Source organism: Callithrix jacchus, chromosome 12 (genome assembly GCF_049354715.1).
Source record: "Callithrix jacchus isolate 240 chromosome 12, calJac240_pri, whole genome shotgun sequence".
In the NCBI taxonomy this organism is placed as follows: domain Eukaryota; kingdom Metazoa; phylum Chordata; class Mammalia; order Primates; family Cebidae; genus Callithrix; species Callithrix jacchus.
In genome coordinates, this window is record NC_133513.1 from 123,170,001 (window position 1) to 123,185,000 (window position 15,000).

At 52.0% G+C, this 15,000-nt stretch overlaps 1 protein-coding gene across 15 annotated transcripts in view; it reads right to left on the reverse strand.

Moving 5' to 3' along the window:
- The window catches only part of EBF3 (EBF transcription factor 3), a 128,867-nt gene that overhangs the window by 19,344 nt on the left and 94,523 nt on the right, over positions 1-15,000 (reverse strand). For 13 of the 15 annotated variants that reach the window (XM_078344102.1, XM_035269509.3, XM_078344101.1 and 10 more), the window contains exons 9-10: positions 13,466-13,596; positions 12,834-12,960 (exon numbers count right to left, since the gene is read on the reverse strand). The exons of the other annotated variants lie outside the window; for them this stretch is intronic. In XM_078344102.1, coding sequence (XP_078200228.1) covers positions 12,834-12,960; positions 13,466-13,596 — 258 coding nt within the window. The remainder of the gene's footprint in view (positions 1-12,833; positions 12,961-13,465; positions 13,597-15,000) is intronic. 15 annotated transcript variants of the gene reach the window in all.

Sequence of the window (15,000 nt, forward strand, 5' to 3'; positions counted from 1 at the left end):
GCATTTTCCTCCTCATTCAAGATGAGTTGTGTTTTCCTCTCAAAGTCAATACTTTGCAGCTTTTCTCATTAATTTCTCAATAAATTTGGCAATGAATTTCAATCACAGCACTCGGCAGGGTGAGCCGGGCATTGTGTGTGCACGGGAAACACAAAGGCCTTCCAGCCTCGGTGGCGTTCACCAGGGGCGCTGCCCATGGGGGTTGGCCTGGCTCCCTGGCCTGGCCAGGGACGGGCAGGAAGAGGTGAGGTCACCCTCCTCCTACACCAAGACGCAAACCTTGCATCTGCCCTCCCAGAAACGACAGTGGCTTTTCTAGCAACCTGGTGGCTCCCATCCATGGGGCCCCCCAGTGCCCAAGGGGGATTGCTCAGGCCTGCCCTGGGTCAGCCTGGGTTTCACACCAGTGACTCCAGCATCCCCCCAACCCACGCACTGCAGGAGATTTCTGTCGAAAAGTCTTCTAAGGTTGAGAAAAACACTTGACTTTTAATTGGAATTGGAGCCTCCTCCTCTGTATCGGGAATATTGTTCTGGAATTCACAGAGACAGCCCAACCAGGCCTCGTGCACAGGGACCAGCTTCCATTCACCACTGCCTGGCAGCGGATGGCAGCATTGTGATGTGACACCAGGCACAGAAAAGGGGACAGCTCATCTTCCTTGTACCAAAATAATACCCTTGCTGACAACTATTGGATTGCATTCAAACAATTCTGTTTACATACCTCAAAGAATACATTGGATGGTGGCTTTTATAGTTGTGTGGAAACTACATCTACCCAGCCCGGCCCTGCAGCTCAGAAAACTAAGGCATGTGGCCTCCTCACTTCTCCCTGGCTCTCGCCTCTGGGGACGGGGCTGAGGGAGACAGATACTTCCCAAGGCGGAGGCTCTGAGGTTGGGAAGTGGGCCCCTGCCATCCTAGAACCCTCCCCACGAAGGCTGTTCTGAGGTTTTACCTCAGTGGAGAAATGCCTGTAAACGAAAGGAAGACACGCCAGCCAGCAAAAGCCACCCTTGCCACATCAAACCACCTGCGCAAGTGAAAGTTCTCCTTTTCTTTCAAAAAGAAACATCACGAGTCCCTGTGCTGCCACTCCTCCCAGAGACTTTTTGCGGGGAGGAAGGAGGTCTTAAAAACAAGCGGGAAATCTAACGCTCTGTGGAGAACCCTCTGGCCAATGGATTTATACACTTTAAGCCAGTGGAAAATCTGTACACAGACGTAAATAGAAGAAGGAGCTTGCAACGTCCAGGCACCTCCCGAGGCCAGAGGTGTCCCTGCCAGGGTTGAGGACAGAGACAGCCTCTCCTGTGCTCTGGAGTGGGCCACACTCCCATGGGGACCTGTTCCCAGCCACCCCATGTGCTTGTGTGGGCATCTGCCCTCCCCATAGGAGGAAGGCCACCCAATGGGTCACCTTCTGCCTCGGACCTGTCCTACTCAGTGTGATGCACACAGTAGGTGTTCAGGGTAATGAGTAATGCAGGCCTCTTGAAGACACCTGGCCAACCCAGAAGGCATCACATTTTCCATTTGGAAAAGGCAAACTGAACGTCATGTTTCTTGTATGTTCACAAATGTATTCACAAAATGTTCATGGCAGTGTTTTCCATAATATCCCAATGTTCATCAGTGAATGAATGGATAAACAAAATGTGGTATATCCATACAAGGGAATTGTACTCAGCCACGTACAGGAACGAAACCCCGATACCTGCTATGACAGGGATGAGCCTCGAAAACATGCAAAGTGAAAGAAGTCAGACACAAAGAACTGTATCTGTAATGTGTGACCCTATTTGTAGGAAATGTCTGAAAGAGGCAGATCCATAGGGAAAGGAGGTAGATTCACAGTTGCCAGGAGCTAGGGGAGGGGAGGAAATCCAAGGCACAGGCCACCCCCATACTCTCACTTCTCTACAGCTTTCATTTCTGGGGACCTGGACAGACCCAGAGACCGACGCTCTCCAGGGAAGCGGCAATGAGGCGACGTTAGCAGACATGGGCTTCCTTTTCGTGTGATGGAAACATTCTGGAATTAGACTGATGGTTGCACAACTTTGTGAATTTACCAAAAGCCACTTAATTGTATACTTCGGGTGAATTCTCTGGTATGCGAATTGTATCCGAACAAAAACCAAGTGTTTTTAGTGAAAGTAACGTTTCTCATCTGAATTAGAATATATGTGCCAGCTCCATCTATACTAAGGACATTCCTTCCAGGGCCAGAGTGTGTTTAGAATAAACGTGTGTCCGGTACCTGTGTAAAAGCACAGGGCCCCACTGTGGGGGAAGGGCCTGGTGGAGGGAACCTGTTCCCATTCAGGGAGCATCACTCGGTTTCCCAACATTATTACCCTTTTCTCAATCTCCACGGAGGCGTTTTTAACTCCTGGTTTTTCAGGATGCATAAAGAAAAGAAGGAATGTTCTAAGGCAGAGGCTTTAAAGACATCACCAAGATTAATGCAGACTCTGGAATCCCCAGAAGCACAGCTCTTGAACACAGCACACTAGGTTATGTGTCTCCTGTAAAACTGTCCTGTTTCCACATGGGCTTCCCAAATGCTAAGGCATACTGAGACCAGAAGGCAACCATGTCCTCCTCTGACCTCCATCTTGCCATGGCAGCCCCCACCCAGCCCTGGCCTACCCCCCTCACAGCCCCATACCCAGCTGGCGCTCTTCAGCCTGGAAATCCCCAATCCCTGCTGCTCAGCCTCCAGAGGTACAGCCTCTGTGGGCACCTCCCCAACGCCTCCCAGGGCACCCCTCCTCTCAAATCCACCAGCACCTCGCCTGCTCCTCTTGTCTTCGGATGGAGCACCTTCTTCATTTTGACTCTTTTATTAACTTTTCCAGGTCCTGCTTCATTCGCACAAGACCTTAAGTCAGCACCATGGAAAATGTGGCTCCTGCACCAGAATATGTGCCAAGTGCCATCCAGATACCAGGCCCTGGGCTGCCAGGATGGAGACTGTCACTTCCCTTGGCAAGGGACCCACTGCTAGGTGGGCAGATATGTCACCCCACCTGACACCCCAACCATGAGTGCCTACGAGAAACAGATAGCTTCCCTGCCTCTGTATCCAGGTAGGCAAATGCAGAACACTGGAAGCCAGGGGCAGATTCCAAACCATGCTGATGGTGAGCTTCCACAGCACACCTTTGCATAGGACACTGCGCTCACACTACACTGGTCCTACAGATCATTCCTACCAGCTGGGATTTTGCAAGTACACAAGAAAGGATAATCACCGATGGTGAAATCCGGGGTGGTGAGGAAGGCAGGCAGCCCGCTGGTGGGTGCAGGGCTCAGGCACGTGACAGGTATTCGCTAACATGGTGCCACAGCAAAGCCAGGGCGCAGCCTGGGGCCCAGTCTTTGGGGTTGTACCTACTGAGTGCCAACTTCCGTGGGCAGGGGGCATGTGACACTGCAGCCCAGTACCCTGCGTGGTGTCTGCCAGTGACACGTTTCTCTCCCTTACAGGGTATTAAGAGTCAGTGGATTTCAGAAATGATCACCAGCCTAGCTGATGGCTGTTTACAGTCCTTACTCTGGGATAGGCCACAGCCTGATGCCAAGCATGTGGTAAAGCAATCTCGATGCCAGCTGTCCTGAAGGCTCTTCCATCATAAGAGCCCTGGAGGAGCCGCCGCCCTCAGCTTGGTGCCTGTTTGGAAGCTCAGTGCCCACAGGCCTAATGGTTGCATGGGATGTTTCTGCAGTGTGAGCGTGTTCCTTAGGAAAAGCACCAAGTGGGACTTCCGAACTGGGGCTAGAAGGGATGGCTTTCAACAGGCACGAGACTGACCCAGCCAAGGTGCCTGGGCGGAGACAAGATGGGACAGATTTCCAGCCAAGGACCTCCTCTAGGGAAGACAAGCACGCAAAAAGATAGAGAAAAACCTGTTCGAATCCACCCTCCCCAGTCTGACCCCCTGGATCTCCTGACTTTCGGCTTCCTCGGTGGTCATCAAATGCCTGGAGGATGGATCCAGACCTCAGAGGCTCCAGGGTCCACTGTGCCAGGCTGTAAGCTTTCTATGTGGGAAGACTCAGAAAGGGCTATCTCAAGAGCACAGGGAGAGGTTGGCATCCAGAAGGGAAAGGAAGAAAAGGATGACCCCGGCTATGCCCTACCTCTAAGAAACTTTCCTCCCAAGATAATTGCACCAATGCTGACCAAAATCTGCCATGGCCTCCTATCTCAACGAGAGCTTCTCTATTTAAATGTCCCACGCTGCGTAATGACCCTTCGAGGGTGTGTGCCCCTCTGCACGCACTCACGTCCCTCGTACAGCCAAGTCATTCCATGTGCTCCTGAAAAGCATTTGAAAACTTCTATTTTGCCTTTTAGTGTAGCGAGCAGTCCACATCGCTGACTGATAGAGCCTTCTATTTGTTGTTGCTTTATTTTAAAACCACTCTTGAACTCCCAGCCTCAGGTGATCTGCCCGCCTTGGCCTCCAAAGTGCTAGACTGGACAGGGAAAATGTGGCACATACACACCATGGAATATTATACAGCCATCAAAAACGATGAGTTAGTGTCCTTTGTAGGGACATGGATAAACCTGGAGACCGTCATTCTCAGCAAAGTGACACAAGAACAGAAAATGAAATACCGCATGTTCTCACTCATAGGTGGGTGTTGAACAATGAGAACACATGGACACAGGGAGAGGAGCACTACACACTGGGATCTGTTGGGGGAAATAGGGGAGAGACAGCGGGGGTGGGGAGCTGGGGAGAGATAGCATGGGGAGAAATGCCAGATATAGGTGTAGGGGAGGAAGGCAGCAAATCACACTGCCACGTGTGTACCTATGCAACTATCTTGCATGTTCTGCACATGTACCCCAGAACCTAAAATGCAATAAAAATAAATAAATAAAATTTTTTTAAAAAACCACTCTAAGAGAAGAAAGTTACATCTTACTCATTTTGCATTTTTTTTTTTTTTTTTTTTTTTGAGACAGCGTCTCTATCTTGCCCAAGCTGGAGTACAGTGGCACGATCTCGGCTCACTGCAGCCTCTGCCTCCCAGGTTCAAGAGATTCTCCTGCCTCAGCCTCCTGAGTAGTTGAGACTGCAGGCGTGTGCCACCACCCCTGGCTAATGTTTTGGTATCTTTAGTAGAGACAGGCTTTCACCATGCTGGCCAGGCTGGTCTCAAACTCCTGACCTCAGGTGCTCCTCCCAGAGTGCTGGGATTGCAGGCGGAGCCACCATGCTCAGCCTCATTTTGCATTTTCTACAACAAATTAAAAAGGCTCAACTGATAGAATGTACACAGACAGGTCTCAGGATGTTCCAAAAACAGCCTCACATGAAACCACGAGCAGCCCAGCTCCAGCGCTGTCACTGACCCAGCTGGTTGGGCACACACCAAAGTGAAAGACACTCTATGGATTCCAGCCATGGACTGTTAGCACTGGGCCTGTCCAGCCGTGTGGATTTGGTGGGAGGGGGCTTGAGGCACTGGTAACTCGTAAGCCAGAAAGAGAAACAGAGGAAGCATTTGGTTCTTGTTCCTATTCTCCCAGGTCAACAGGGTGATCTATTTCACCTCCTCTTTGGTGCTGAAAGCAGCACACACTTCTGTTTGAGGTTCTCTACCGACATGTTGGTTCTGACATTTCCCTTGGTCTTCAGTGTTTAACCCGTGGGAGTTGTGGCCGGAGCAATCTGTGACATTTAATGTTAGGTCTTCCTATCCTGGCTTTATTCTGCATGGCAGGTGATCACACTTATTTTGTTCTGAATGGTCCATTGCTCTCTTCTCCCACAGTCCCACACCATCTCCTGGACCCAACACACATTGTCTCAGAGGCACATCCTTCTCAATGGGAAACTCAAAAGTCTGGAGTGTGATCCCGTTCTATCCCTGACTCTCCTCCCTGCAGCCCCAGGAAGGGGCTACAGCCCTGAAGCCACTGCAAGGTGGGTGAGGAGCGGGACCAGGGGACCCACCTATGCAGGGGCTTCAGGGGAAGAGGGCCAGGCCCACCCTCACTGTCCTCAACCCAACAATTACCAAGTGAAACCCGGATGACCCTTTTGTCCTTTGGGGAAGATGAATGACCGTCTCCTCTCTGCTACATTTTGTCAGGTTTGGTGCTGAAGAGTCAATACCTTCACCTTGACATGAAACTTTGTGATTTATCAGCTCGTTTCTCCTCCTGGGTTAGCGTGGCCCCGATGAGAGCAGCCAATTGGGGTGCGGGGTGCAGACTTGGTCACAGCCACTTGGAAAACGACCAGAGCCCCCTCGGATGACAGACAAATGTGTCTTGTTAGCAACAGCCCAAAAGCGCTTGACTTGTACTAATAACAAAAAGGCCATGCTGGTCACCGTGGGTCTAAAGACGAAGCACCCTGTCACCAGCCTGGTTGGGAAATTAGCAAATAATGTTCTTTTCCTTGATAAATGGGTGACAGCTCCCTCTCACCAATCATTTTTAACATTTTGATGCATGCCTATGATCCCACTGGAGGAGCAGAAAAGTTTACTGGCCCTCAATTTTCAGATGATGAATGGAACTCTCTAAATGTGCGATTTCTGTATGAGGTATAGTTCATTTTAAGCAATTCTAGTAAATGGGTGTCACTGATTAGGACAAATAGTCTACTTGTGCAATAGCACAAACGGTGTGTCTCATTCTCCTGGCCTCCTTCGAGACAGGAAAGAGAGGGGACAGCAGTGACCCTGGAAGCCCTCCCGGCCCCACTCTTCCAAGGGCCGCGTTATCGAATTTCACCCCAGCACCCACTTAGCATGCGGGCAGATTAATTGATCATGGTTTGGCTTGATGCTACGCTGTAGCAGTGGGGAAGACAGCGGTGGGAGCCCGCCCTCCCTCCCTCTCTTTGTGGCTCTGCCTCAGGGGCCCTGAGGACCCTTGAAATGACCCCAGTGATGGCAGTCGGCCTCACTCCCAGGGGAAGGAGCTGAGGCATGGACACACGCCACCCCAGTTGGAAAAAAAAGTCACTCTTTGCCATCCATATTTAAACAAAGGACAAAAGCTAATGTGGAGTCCAGAGAAGCTGTGTTGCTGGAGTCACACATTAGCTTGTGATTAGCCCAACTCTTGGCAGGTCCAGAGTCAGTCTGAGCTGAAAACACAGGCCCAAGCTATTCTCAGATAGGACCAACTCCATAGAAAAGCAAAGGTGTCTGAAGGGTGTCTATTCCCCGGGGGCTCACTGGGGATGATGGTCGGGCAAAGATGTCCTTGGACACCATTGACTGCTGAATCTGAAACAGAACAGCCAGTGTGGCTGCAGGAGTGCCCACTGCAGACAGGAAGTCACAGTCAGCCGTGGGTGGTGGAGGGGGCGGGGCTGGCCACACCGCAGGCTGATGGGAGTCTCCAGGAGAATTGAGCCAAAGACTCCCCAAACTCCAGGACCCATGAGGAAAGCATGTGGTTTACACATAAAACAGGCATTAGCGTTTGGTTGAGCATATTAAAAATAGTGTGATTTGTGGGCGGCAATTAAGCATCCTTTGCTATGTGCATCCAGGGAATCTGTTTGAGAAGCACCTGCCTGGGAGACAGCAGGCTGGGCAGGCATGGTCAAAGGGCACTATCAACTCTGCGGGCTGAAAGGGGCTCCTCTCAACACACACAAAAGATCTTCAGCACACTTAAGAACCACGAGTGCTTTTGCGAGGGGAGTGAAGTGGGCTGAATGGTGGACACCCGCCAGGAGCCCCGGGAAGAAGCCTCGCCGAGGGTGCCAGGACAGCCCTGGAGGACAGAGCGTCACTCCTTGATGCACTGCCAGTTTTAAGGTACCTTATGACTTAAAAAAAAGTGGGGGGAGGAGGAAAGTAAACCATAAATACTGTATCAGAAAGAACAGAAACTGTTAGCAACGACTGGATGAGTGACGACTTGATGAGCCTGAACCTGAACGCACGTCCCCGTGCAGAAAATCGTGGCTTCTATGCTCCCATCTAGTAACTGCATCCGGGGCTGGGAGCCGTCCAGGAATTCGGCTGTCAAGAGCTCCCTGTGTCCACTTCAGTGTAGTTGCTATCCACTGCCAATATCTTGTTTAGTAACTGGGTTCAGTCTGTCGAAGACAACACGTTGACTCCCAGTAATTTGTGATAATTTCCTTAATTGAGCAAAAGAAGTCTCTAACGTGAGGGTGGGTCAATCAACCATCTGAATGATTGACAAAAGTGAGAGCACCCGACCCCCCCAGGTCCCCAGTGTCCCGTGAACGATGCTGGAAGTCCAGCCCCCACCCCCAAACGGCCTCAGTGCTTTTGTTGAATTGGAAACCACCCTGCCAAATGCACACTGTAAGAAAACAGGGACACGCACCTGTGTGCCATGATGCTTTACACTTGAAAATGCGTCTATAAAAGTAGTTTTCTCCGTAACATAATTTCAATTAGATGCATACAAATTCCAGTCTGTCTTAATCAAATAACACTGTAATGCTTATATTCTAATTAAAAAATAATTTGTTTTATTACTCTTCACCATTTGATGCGTTTCTATGGGTGGAATTATAAATGCGAAACTGCTCAATTTGTGTGTACTGCGAGTTTCTCAGGTAGGACATTCTGGGACTATTTTCATTATTATTAAACAAGCAAATAGTACACTATTAGACAAATATTAAAACAAGCGTTGAACTCGGTTATTAATTTGCACTATTCACTTTTAAAGGCAGCAAATATCTCATTAATTTAATTTTAGGTGCCCACCAGTTTATATCGCATTTTACAGTCTAGAAGGCAATTTACTATTAACTGGCAATTACATACAGAGTGATTGTTAATTCTGCGCCTAAGTGCTAGCCGCTTGAAAATTGTTCTCTCTCTCTAATTTTTGACCTTCTTACAACAGGGTGAGGCACAGGGGAATACAAAGAACCAGTATGGAAGCGCTGGACATGTCATTTGTGACTCATTCTTTTAATTCACCGTGCTAATCAACTGAACCGCCACAGCCTCCCAAGGTAATTGTGTCTTTATAGGAGTTGAAAGCAGCAGGCAAAAGGGCCTGGATGGATGGGGCCTGGCCTGCCTTCCCCTTCCCACTCGGGGTTGACTAATAGGGTCTGGTTCAGAAAAATCTGGTGTTTCTCAGATCACTGTAAACAGATCATGGAGGCCTTTTGCAAAGTCCCTCCCAGCCCCTGGCGGGCGGCCCCTCCTCTGAGCACAGGTTCATTATCCCCGGCCTGGCGGCCCCAGCCGCCCTCACACGGGGAAGGTTAAATGTGAGGGTGTCCCGGCAGCCTCCGGGGCTGGGGGACACTGATGGGAACCAGACGCCCAGGGGACGGTGCCTATGTCGTGACATGCAAAGGGGCTGGCTCAGTTTTCAGCGGGGGAGTGTAATTCCCGGTGATTACCTCATTGTCCCCATCAATTTCGGGGCAATGCAAATCAGACAGAAGCTTCCAGGTCAGACAGGTCGTGACCCTACCTTTCCTTGGCTCCCCAGCCTGTAGATCCTGTATCCCTTACATCACCTTTGAAATGGATATTCCTGTTAATGATTGGGGTGTGGGGGAGCCAATAGGTTAACCTCCATCCAGGAAAGGCTGGGCTTGAGACAGAGCATCGCCAGATGCCCACGTGTGGTAGCGTGTCTCAGCGGAGGAAATCCCTGCAGCTTCCGCCAGCCAGGACCCTGAGCCTGTGCCCAAGAAGCCCGGTCAGCAGGACACAAGCTCAGGATTACAATATCCATATTGTGCTCAGTGGGCACAATATGGGCTGCAGATATGGAAGGTGGGTACCTGGACAGGCTAGGTGGGGGGCTGAATAAAGGGGTTCACTGGTCCCTTAGCGGGAGGATACGAGACACCCAGACACCTGGAGAGGACATCCCTGGCCAAGGAAGGCATCCCACCTGGCTAGAGGGTGATAGGAACGGGCTGCAGACAGGAGAGAGCTGACCCTCCCCACACCGGCCCCAGAGCAGCAAGAGCAGGGCCCAGCCATGCTGGGAATTGAGGGGACGCGGACATGCAGGCTCTGCCACGTGATAGCTGCTAGCCAGTGACAGGCAGCTCCCCCTACCCTACACATCCGCATTTCTCTACAAATGCACAGCCCAGGACCTTTCTCAGCAGCACTGAGGACAGAATCCCCAGGAGACAGCAGGTGAAGTGCAAAGAAAGGACTGGACCTTTCTGCAATATTTTTTTTTAAAAACAGTCTCATTTCTAACAACAGCTGTGCAGACTTCCCCACCAAAAAGCCCACATATGCAAAGATCCAAACTCTCAAAAGGATCCACTGGAGGCATCCACTGAAGAGTTCATCCGGGATGGGCTGACGGTCCAGGGTCAGAGCAAGTGGCTTATTCATTCACTTTTGTGCAGGGGCAGTCGGTCTTGCCACATGCAAACACACATCACTTTCGTGTCATGAACCAGGACCCAGCAGCAGACACAGGCGCCCACACGGGTACCCACCCTGGGCATGTGCCTGCTGCAGCTCAGGTGCTGCCCCACGACTCACAAGCACCAATCAACACTCGCCTTCCTAAGATGCTCAGACTTGAGCAGGATCCCGCAGAACCCAGCCGAAGTTCACCCTCAGTGACTTTCCACAGGAAGGGCCATGTACCGAGTGCCTGCCGTGTGTCAGACACGGTACCTAAGTCGTCCCTGATCCTCACCAAAACCCTGCCCGGTAGAGCAGAGGAGAAACTGGGACCACAGGAGTAAGCATGTGCACAGGTCCGGGTCTGTCTGCAAACCCCAGGTCTTTGCACGGGCCCTGCAGCTGCTACAGCCAGAAGTTCATGGGCCATGGGCCTCAGGGGCATGTGGCATCAATACCAACGTCTGCATGAGGTGACGTGGAAATGTGGACTGCGTGGCTTCAGCACACACATGGAAAGAGCCCTACAGCAAGGGACCAGAAAGGACCCCCCGGCCCACGGCGGGATTCTGCCACCTCGCCTCTCCCGGGTACCGTGGGCCTGCAGACCTTGCAGTTTACTGCACAGAAAAAGCTCGTGTTTGTTGAAGTATATGCCAGTGTTTAAAAGACGCCCCAATTTTTTGAACCCCATTGTGACATGTCTATTTAAAACGCTGGGACCCCAAAACCTGGAGGAGCTGCTCTCTCTCAATCGCAGAGCCTTACATGGTGTCCAGGAGGGGTTCACCCTGGAAGTGGGCCTCCCCTGTGGTCTTCCAGCAGCTCCTGGGCACCTGGTCCTATGTGTGCTGGTCCCACAGAAGGTGGCCCCTTGTGTGGGGCAGGCACCGCCTCTCCCACCCTAACTGCATGGAGAATGCTGAGCTGTCACTGACTGGACACCTCTGGGACAGCAGCCCCGGCCCGCCGCCAAGACCCATCCAGGCACACCCTGGGGTGATGCCGGCCCTGACGGGTAGTGGGCCTGATGGACAGGATTTACATCTTGCCTTCCTTGCTCACTGAGTCCTTCCTAAGATGGGAAGAGGTGAGGGATGTCTACTGCCTCTTTAAACCTTCTGAAAGCAGAGTGGGCTTAGCATCCTCCACGTCACCCACTCTCTGGACAGAAGAGAGGACTGCGTCCCAGTGGGCATCCTTCAGGTCATGATGGCAGGAGTTGAAGCCCCATCCCCTAGTCCAGGTTCCTGCTGTGGCCCTCCCGGACACCAGGCCACAGTCACCCAGCCACTGAACAAGCAGGTCAAGGCCACAGACAGTAAGTGCCCATCCTGTTCACTGTCACTGAGTTCCAGAGGGCACTGTCCATCATTAAAAACATCTCTGAAAATCACAGCCTTTGTAGGCAGCCAAGATTAGAAATCAAACGCAAACATGCCTTAAGTCGAAGTGAGCTGTTGGATTTGAGGCAGGTCTTGCTGTGTCACCCAGGGTGGAGGGAAGTGGTACGATAAAGGTGCACTGCAGCCTTGACCTCCTGGGCTCAAGTGATCCTCCCACCTCACCATCCTGAGTAGCTAGGACCACAGGCATACACCACCATGCCCCACTAGTTTTTAAATTTTTGTAGAGACAGGGTTTGACCATGTCACCCAGGCTGTTCTTGAACTCCTGGACTCAAGTGATTCTCCCGCCTCGACCTCCCAAAGTGCTTGGATCACAGGTGTGAGCCAATATCCCAGCCAAGTTGAAGTTTATTTACGGCATTTCTCAAAAGCAAACCCCAACAAGTGGTGTGAATCCGGCCCTTGAGTGCACAAAGCACTGTGAGATAGCAAGCATGTGTAACTGTACAGGTCAGTTCCGGCTGGCATGAGCCTGTCCCACGCCCTCAAACAACACGAATCTCCTTAGGAAGCAGTGTCGTGCAGGGTTCAAGACCTCCGGCTGGAGCAAAAAAGACCAGCCTCACATGGGCCTTGCCTTTACCAGGGGCATGGCCTGGACACTGACCTCATCACCTCTCTGAGCCTCAGGCTATGCATCAGAACAGCAGAGACATATGGGGCAGAGGCATGGAGGCCAGTGGACACGTGGCCCCCAGCCCCATGTGAAGCCGGGCATAAGGGCAGCTCCCCCAATGGAAGCTAGGTGACTGTTGTTACTGATCATTCCCTCCGCCTCTTAGTTTACAGGTGAGGAGCCCCACACATGGGGAGAAGCACCCCAGGTCACATGGCCACAGGGGCTGCCCCATCCACGGCTTCATACGCTGTCTCGAACAAATGTGGAAACTACGCACCCCACTAAACCCGACCCACAGGCCAGTGGGGCTTTGCCTGCCCCCCCCCCCCGCCCAGACCCCTGCCCTGTCTCCTGCACCCTCATGAGCACCTCCTGGTGGGGAGGAGGTCTCTATCACTTCCCCGCAGAAGCTGGAGCCATGAACTCACCGGTGTAGACAAAGCGCCCAGGAGCACCTTTGCAGAACTGCTTGGATTTGTAGGAGAGGGTCACTTCGACGACGCCAGGAATGTGCCTCGGCGGGGTCTGGACTCGGATGGCATGGGGGGTTATCAGCTACAAAAACCACACAGTGAACAGGCGCTCAGCGGCACTGGCCGTGAGAGGCGGACACTTGCCAGTGGGATATAATTAACAAAATAAGCACAAATTGGAGCATCGTCTCCGCACGCCCCTCCTAGCTGTCACCCAGAGTCTCGGGACCTACGGTGTTCTTTAAGAAAAATATCTGCAAATGATCCTGGGTTTCAGTTTGCAGGAAAGGCCACAGGGCACCATTCATATGAAAATTGCCACCATATGTCTCCTTAAACCCGTTTCTAGTAATTCTAGCACTAATTGTTCCAGTGTATGGGGGACCTCGGTGGCAGGTTTTCAACCCCAGGGCTGCAGGGCGGGGGGTGTTCCGCACCCACCCACAAGAGAAGCTCCTGCCACAGGCGAGCAGTGCGTTCAAAGGGGATTTTGCCGTAGGGCGCCTGGTGTCAATACACTATTGACAGCTCGTCAAATCCACTCGCGAAGACAGCAACAGCGCGACACGACCGGTTCCGCGGCTTACCTCACTCCACACCAACATGGTGCCGAACACAACTTGCAGCCCGTCAAAGAAGTTGTCGCCAATTATGATGACGGTGGCACCCCCCGTGGTCCAGCCTTCACTGGGACTGATGGCCTTGATGCACGGAGTGGCTGCTCGCACAAGACAGAGAAGGCAGAACTTAGAGCCCGTCCTGCCTCCGACGCCGGGCCGCTCGGCCACCGCGGGAGGAGAGGCGCGCCGTTCCTCCAGGCGGCACGCAAAGGGCAATCGTACATCAGCATGTTGATGTGTTTAAAGCAAACCGTTAAATGTTTTATAAAGGAAAGGCCGAGCTGCGGAATACTAGTGAGTGAAAGAAAATGGCTTGATATAGCAAATTATGTGTCAGGGCAAATATGACGATTACAAATGATTAAGCATCGCATGCATGTGGCGTGTCGATTTATCTGCTCTGCTGTACAGATCTAAGCAGAGTCAATCAAAAGGTTGTTGAAGGAGATGGAGGAGCAAATGCCTTGCATTTCGATTCCTCATAAACAGCTAATTGGGTTGGGTTTTTTCATCCACGAACTTTGCCTTTTGGTTCAAAACTTCATTTTCCTCTGTCAGTCCACAATTACTACTTTTCACTTTTCATCAGGAAAAAAAAATCAAAAGCACTATATGAATACTTTTGTCAAAGGTACACATTTTACATCTAATATTGTTTGTCGACAGGAATCCCTGCGCTGCTGGCCTGACCTCTCTTTGTCTAGGGAGCTCTCGCATTTGCATGAGTTATTACAATGGTACTGCTGCACCCGCCACACAGCGGCCCTGCTGGGGTAGGAGGGGTTGAGGGGACACAGACAGCAGGAGGAGGGTGCAGGGGGGAGGGGGACCAAGAGGCCACAGCCCAGGGAGACAGGCAGGCAGGAGGCCCAGCACGGTGCCCTCGGCAGCCTTGAGTGGGCTGCAGGCCTGGTGGAGGCCAGCTTTGTTCTGGGTTTTGATCAGCCCTTCCTTTACATGGTGTTGGCAGACCTTTTAAACTGCCTTTGATGGCCTCTCGTACACAGGCTCTCATGCAAAGGAGAAGTTCTTCAGACACGCGCCTGCCAGGCCCGCCAAAGCCTCGGAGGGCCTCTGTCGCTGGGGCGGGGGCACCATCCTTAGGACCTTCAGGCTACTGTACCCTTTGGGTGAGCTGGGAGGTTACCTTGGGCATACAAAGAAGAACAGGCCATTTAGGCCTCTGTGATGGCTGCTAGGTGGCCCCTAGGACCTGCAGGTCTCCTTGCTGACATCTGGACACAATTACACCCCAAGTGGCGGGAGGCCCAGGCCTCAGTCCTCCAAGAGAAGAGGAAGTGCCTACACTAAGCTTTGGGTCACCAAGGGGTGGCGTCCCTTCTTCATCCTGGCTTAGCCTTTGGGGGGACACCAAGAGGTAGTGTGCCTTCTTCATCCTGGCTTAGCATTCCGGAGGACACAAGGCGTGGCGTCCCTTCTTCGTCCTGGCTTAGCATTTAGGGGGACACCAAGGGGTGGGGTCCCTTCTTCATCCTGGCTTA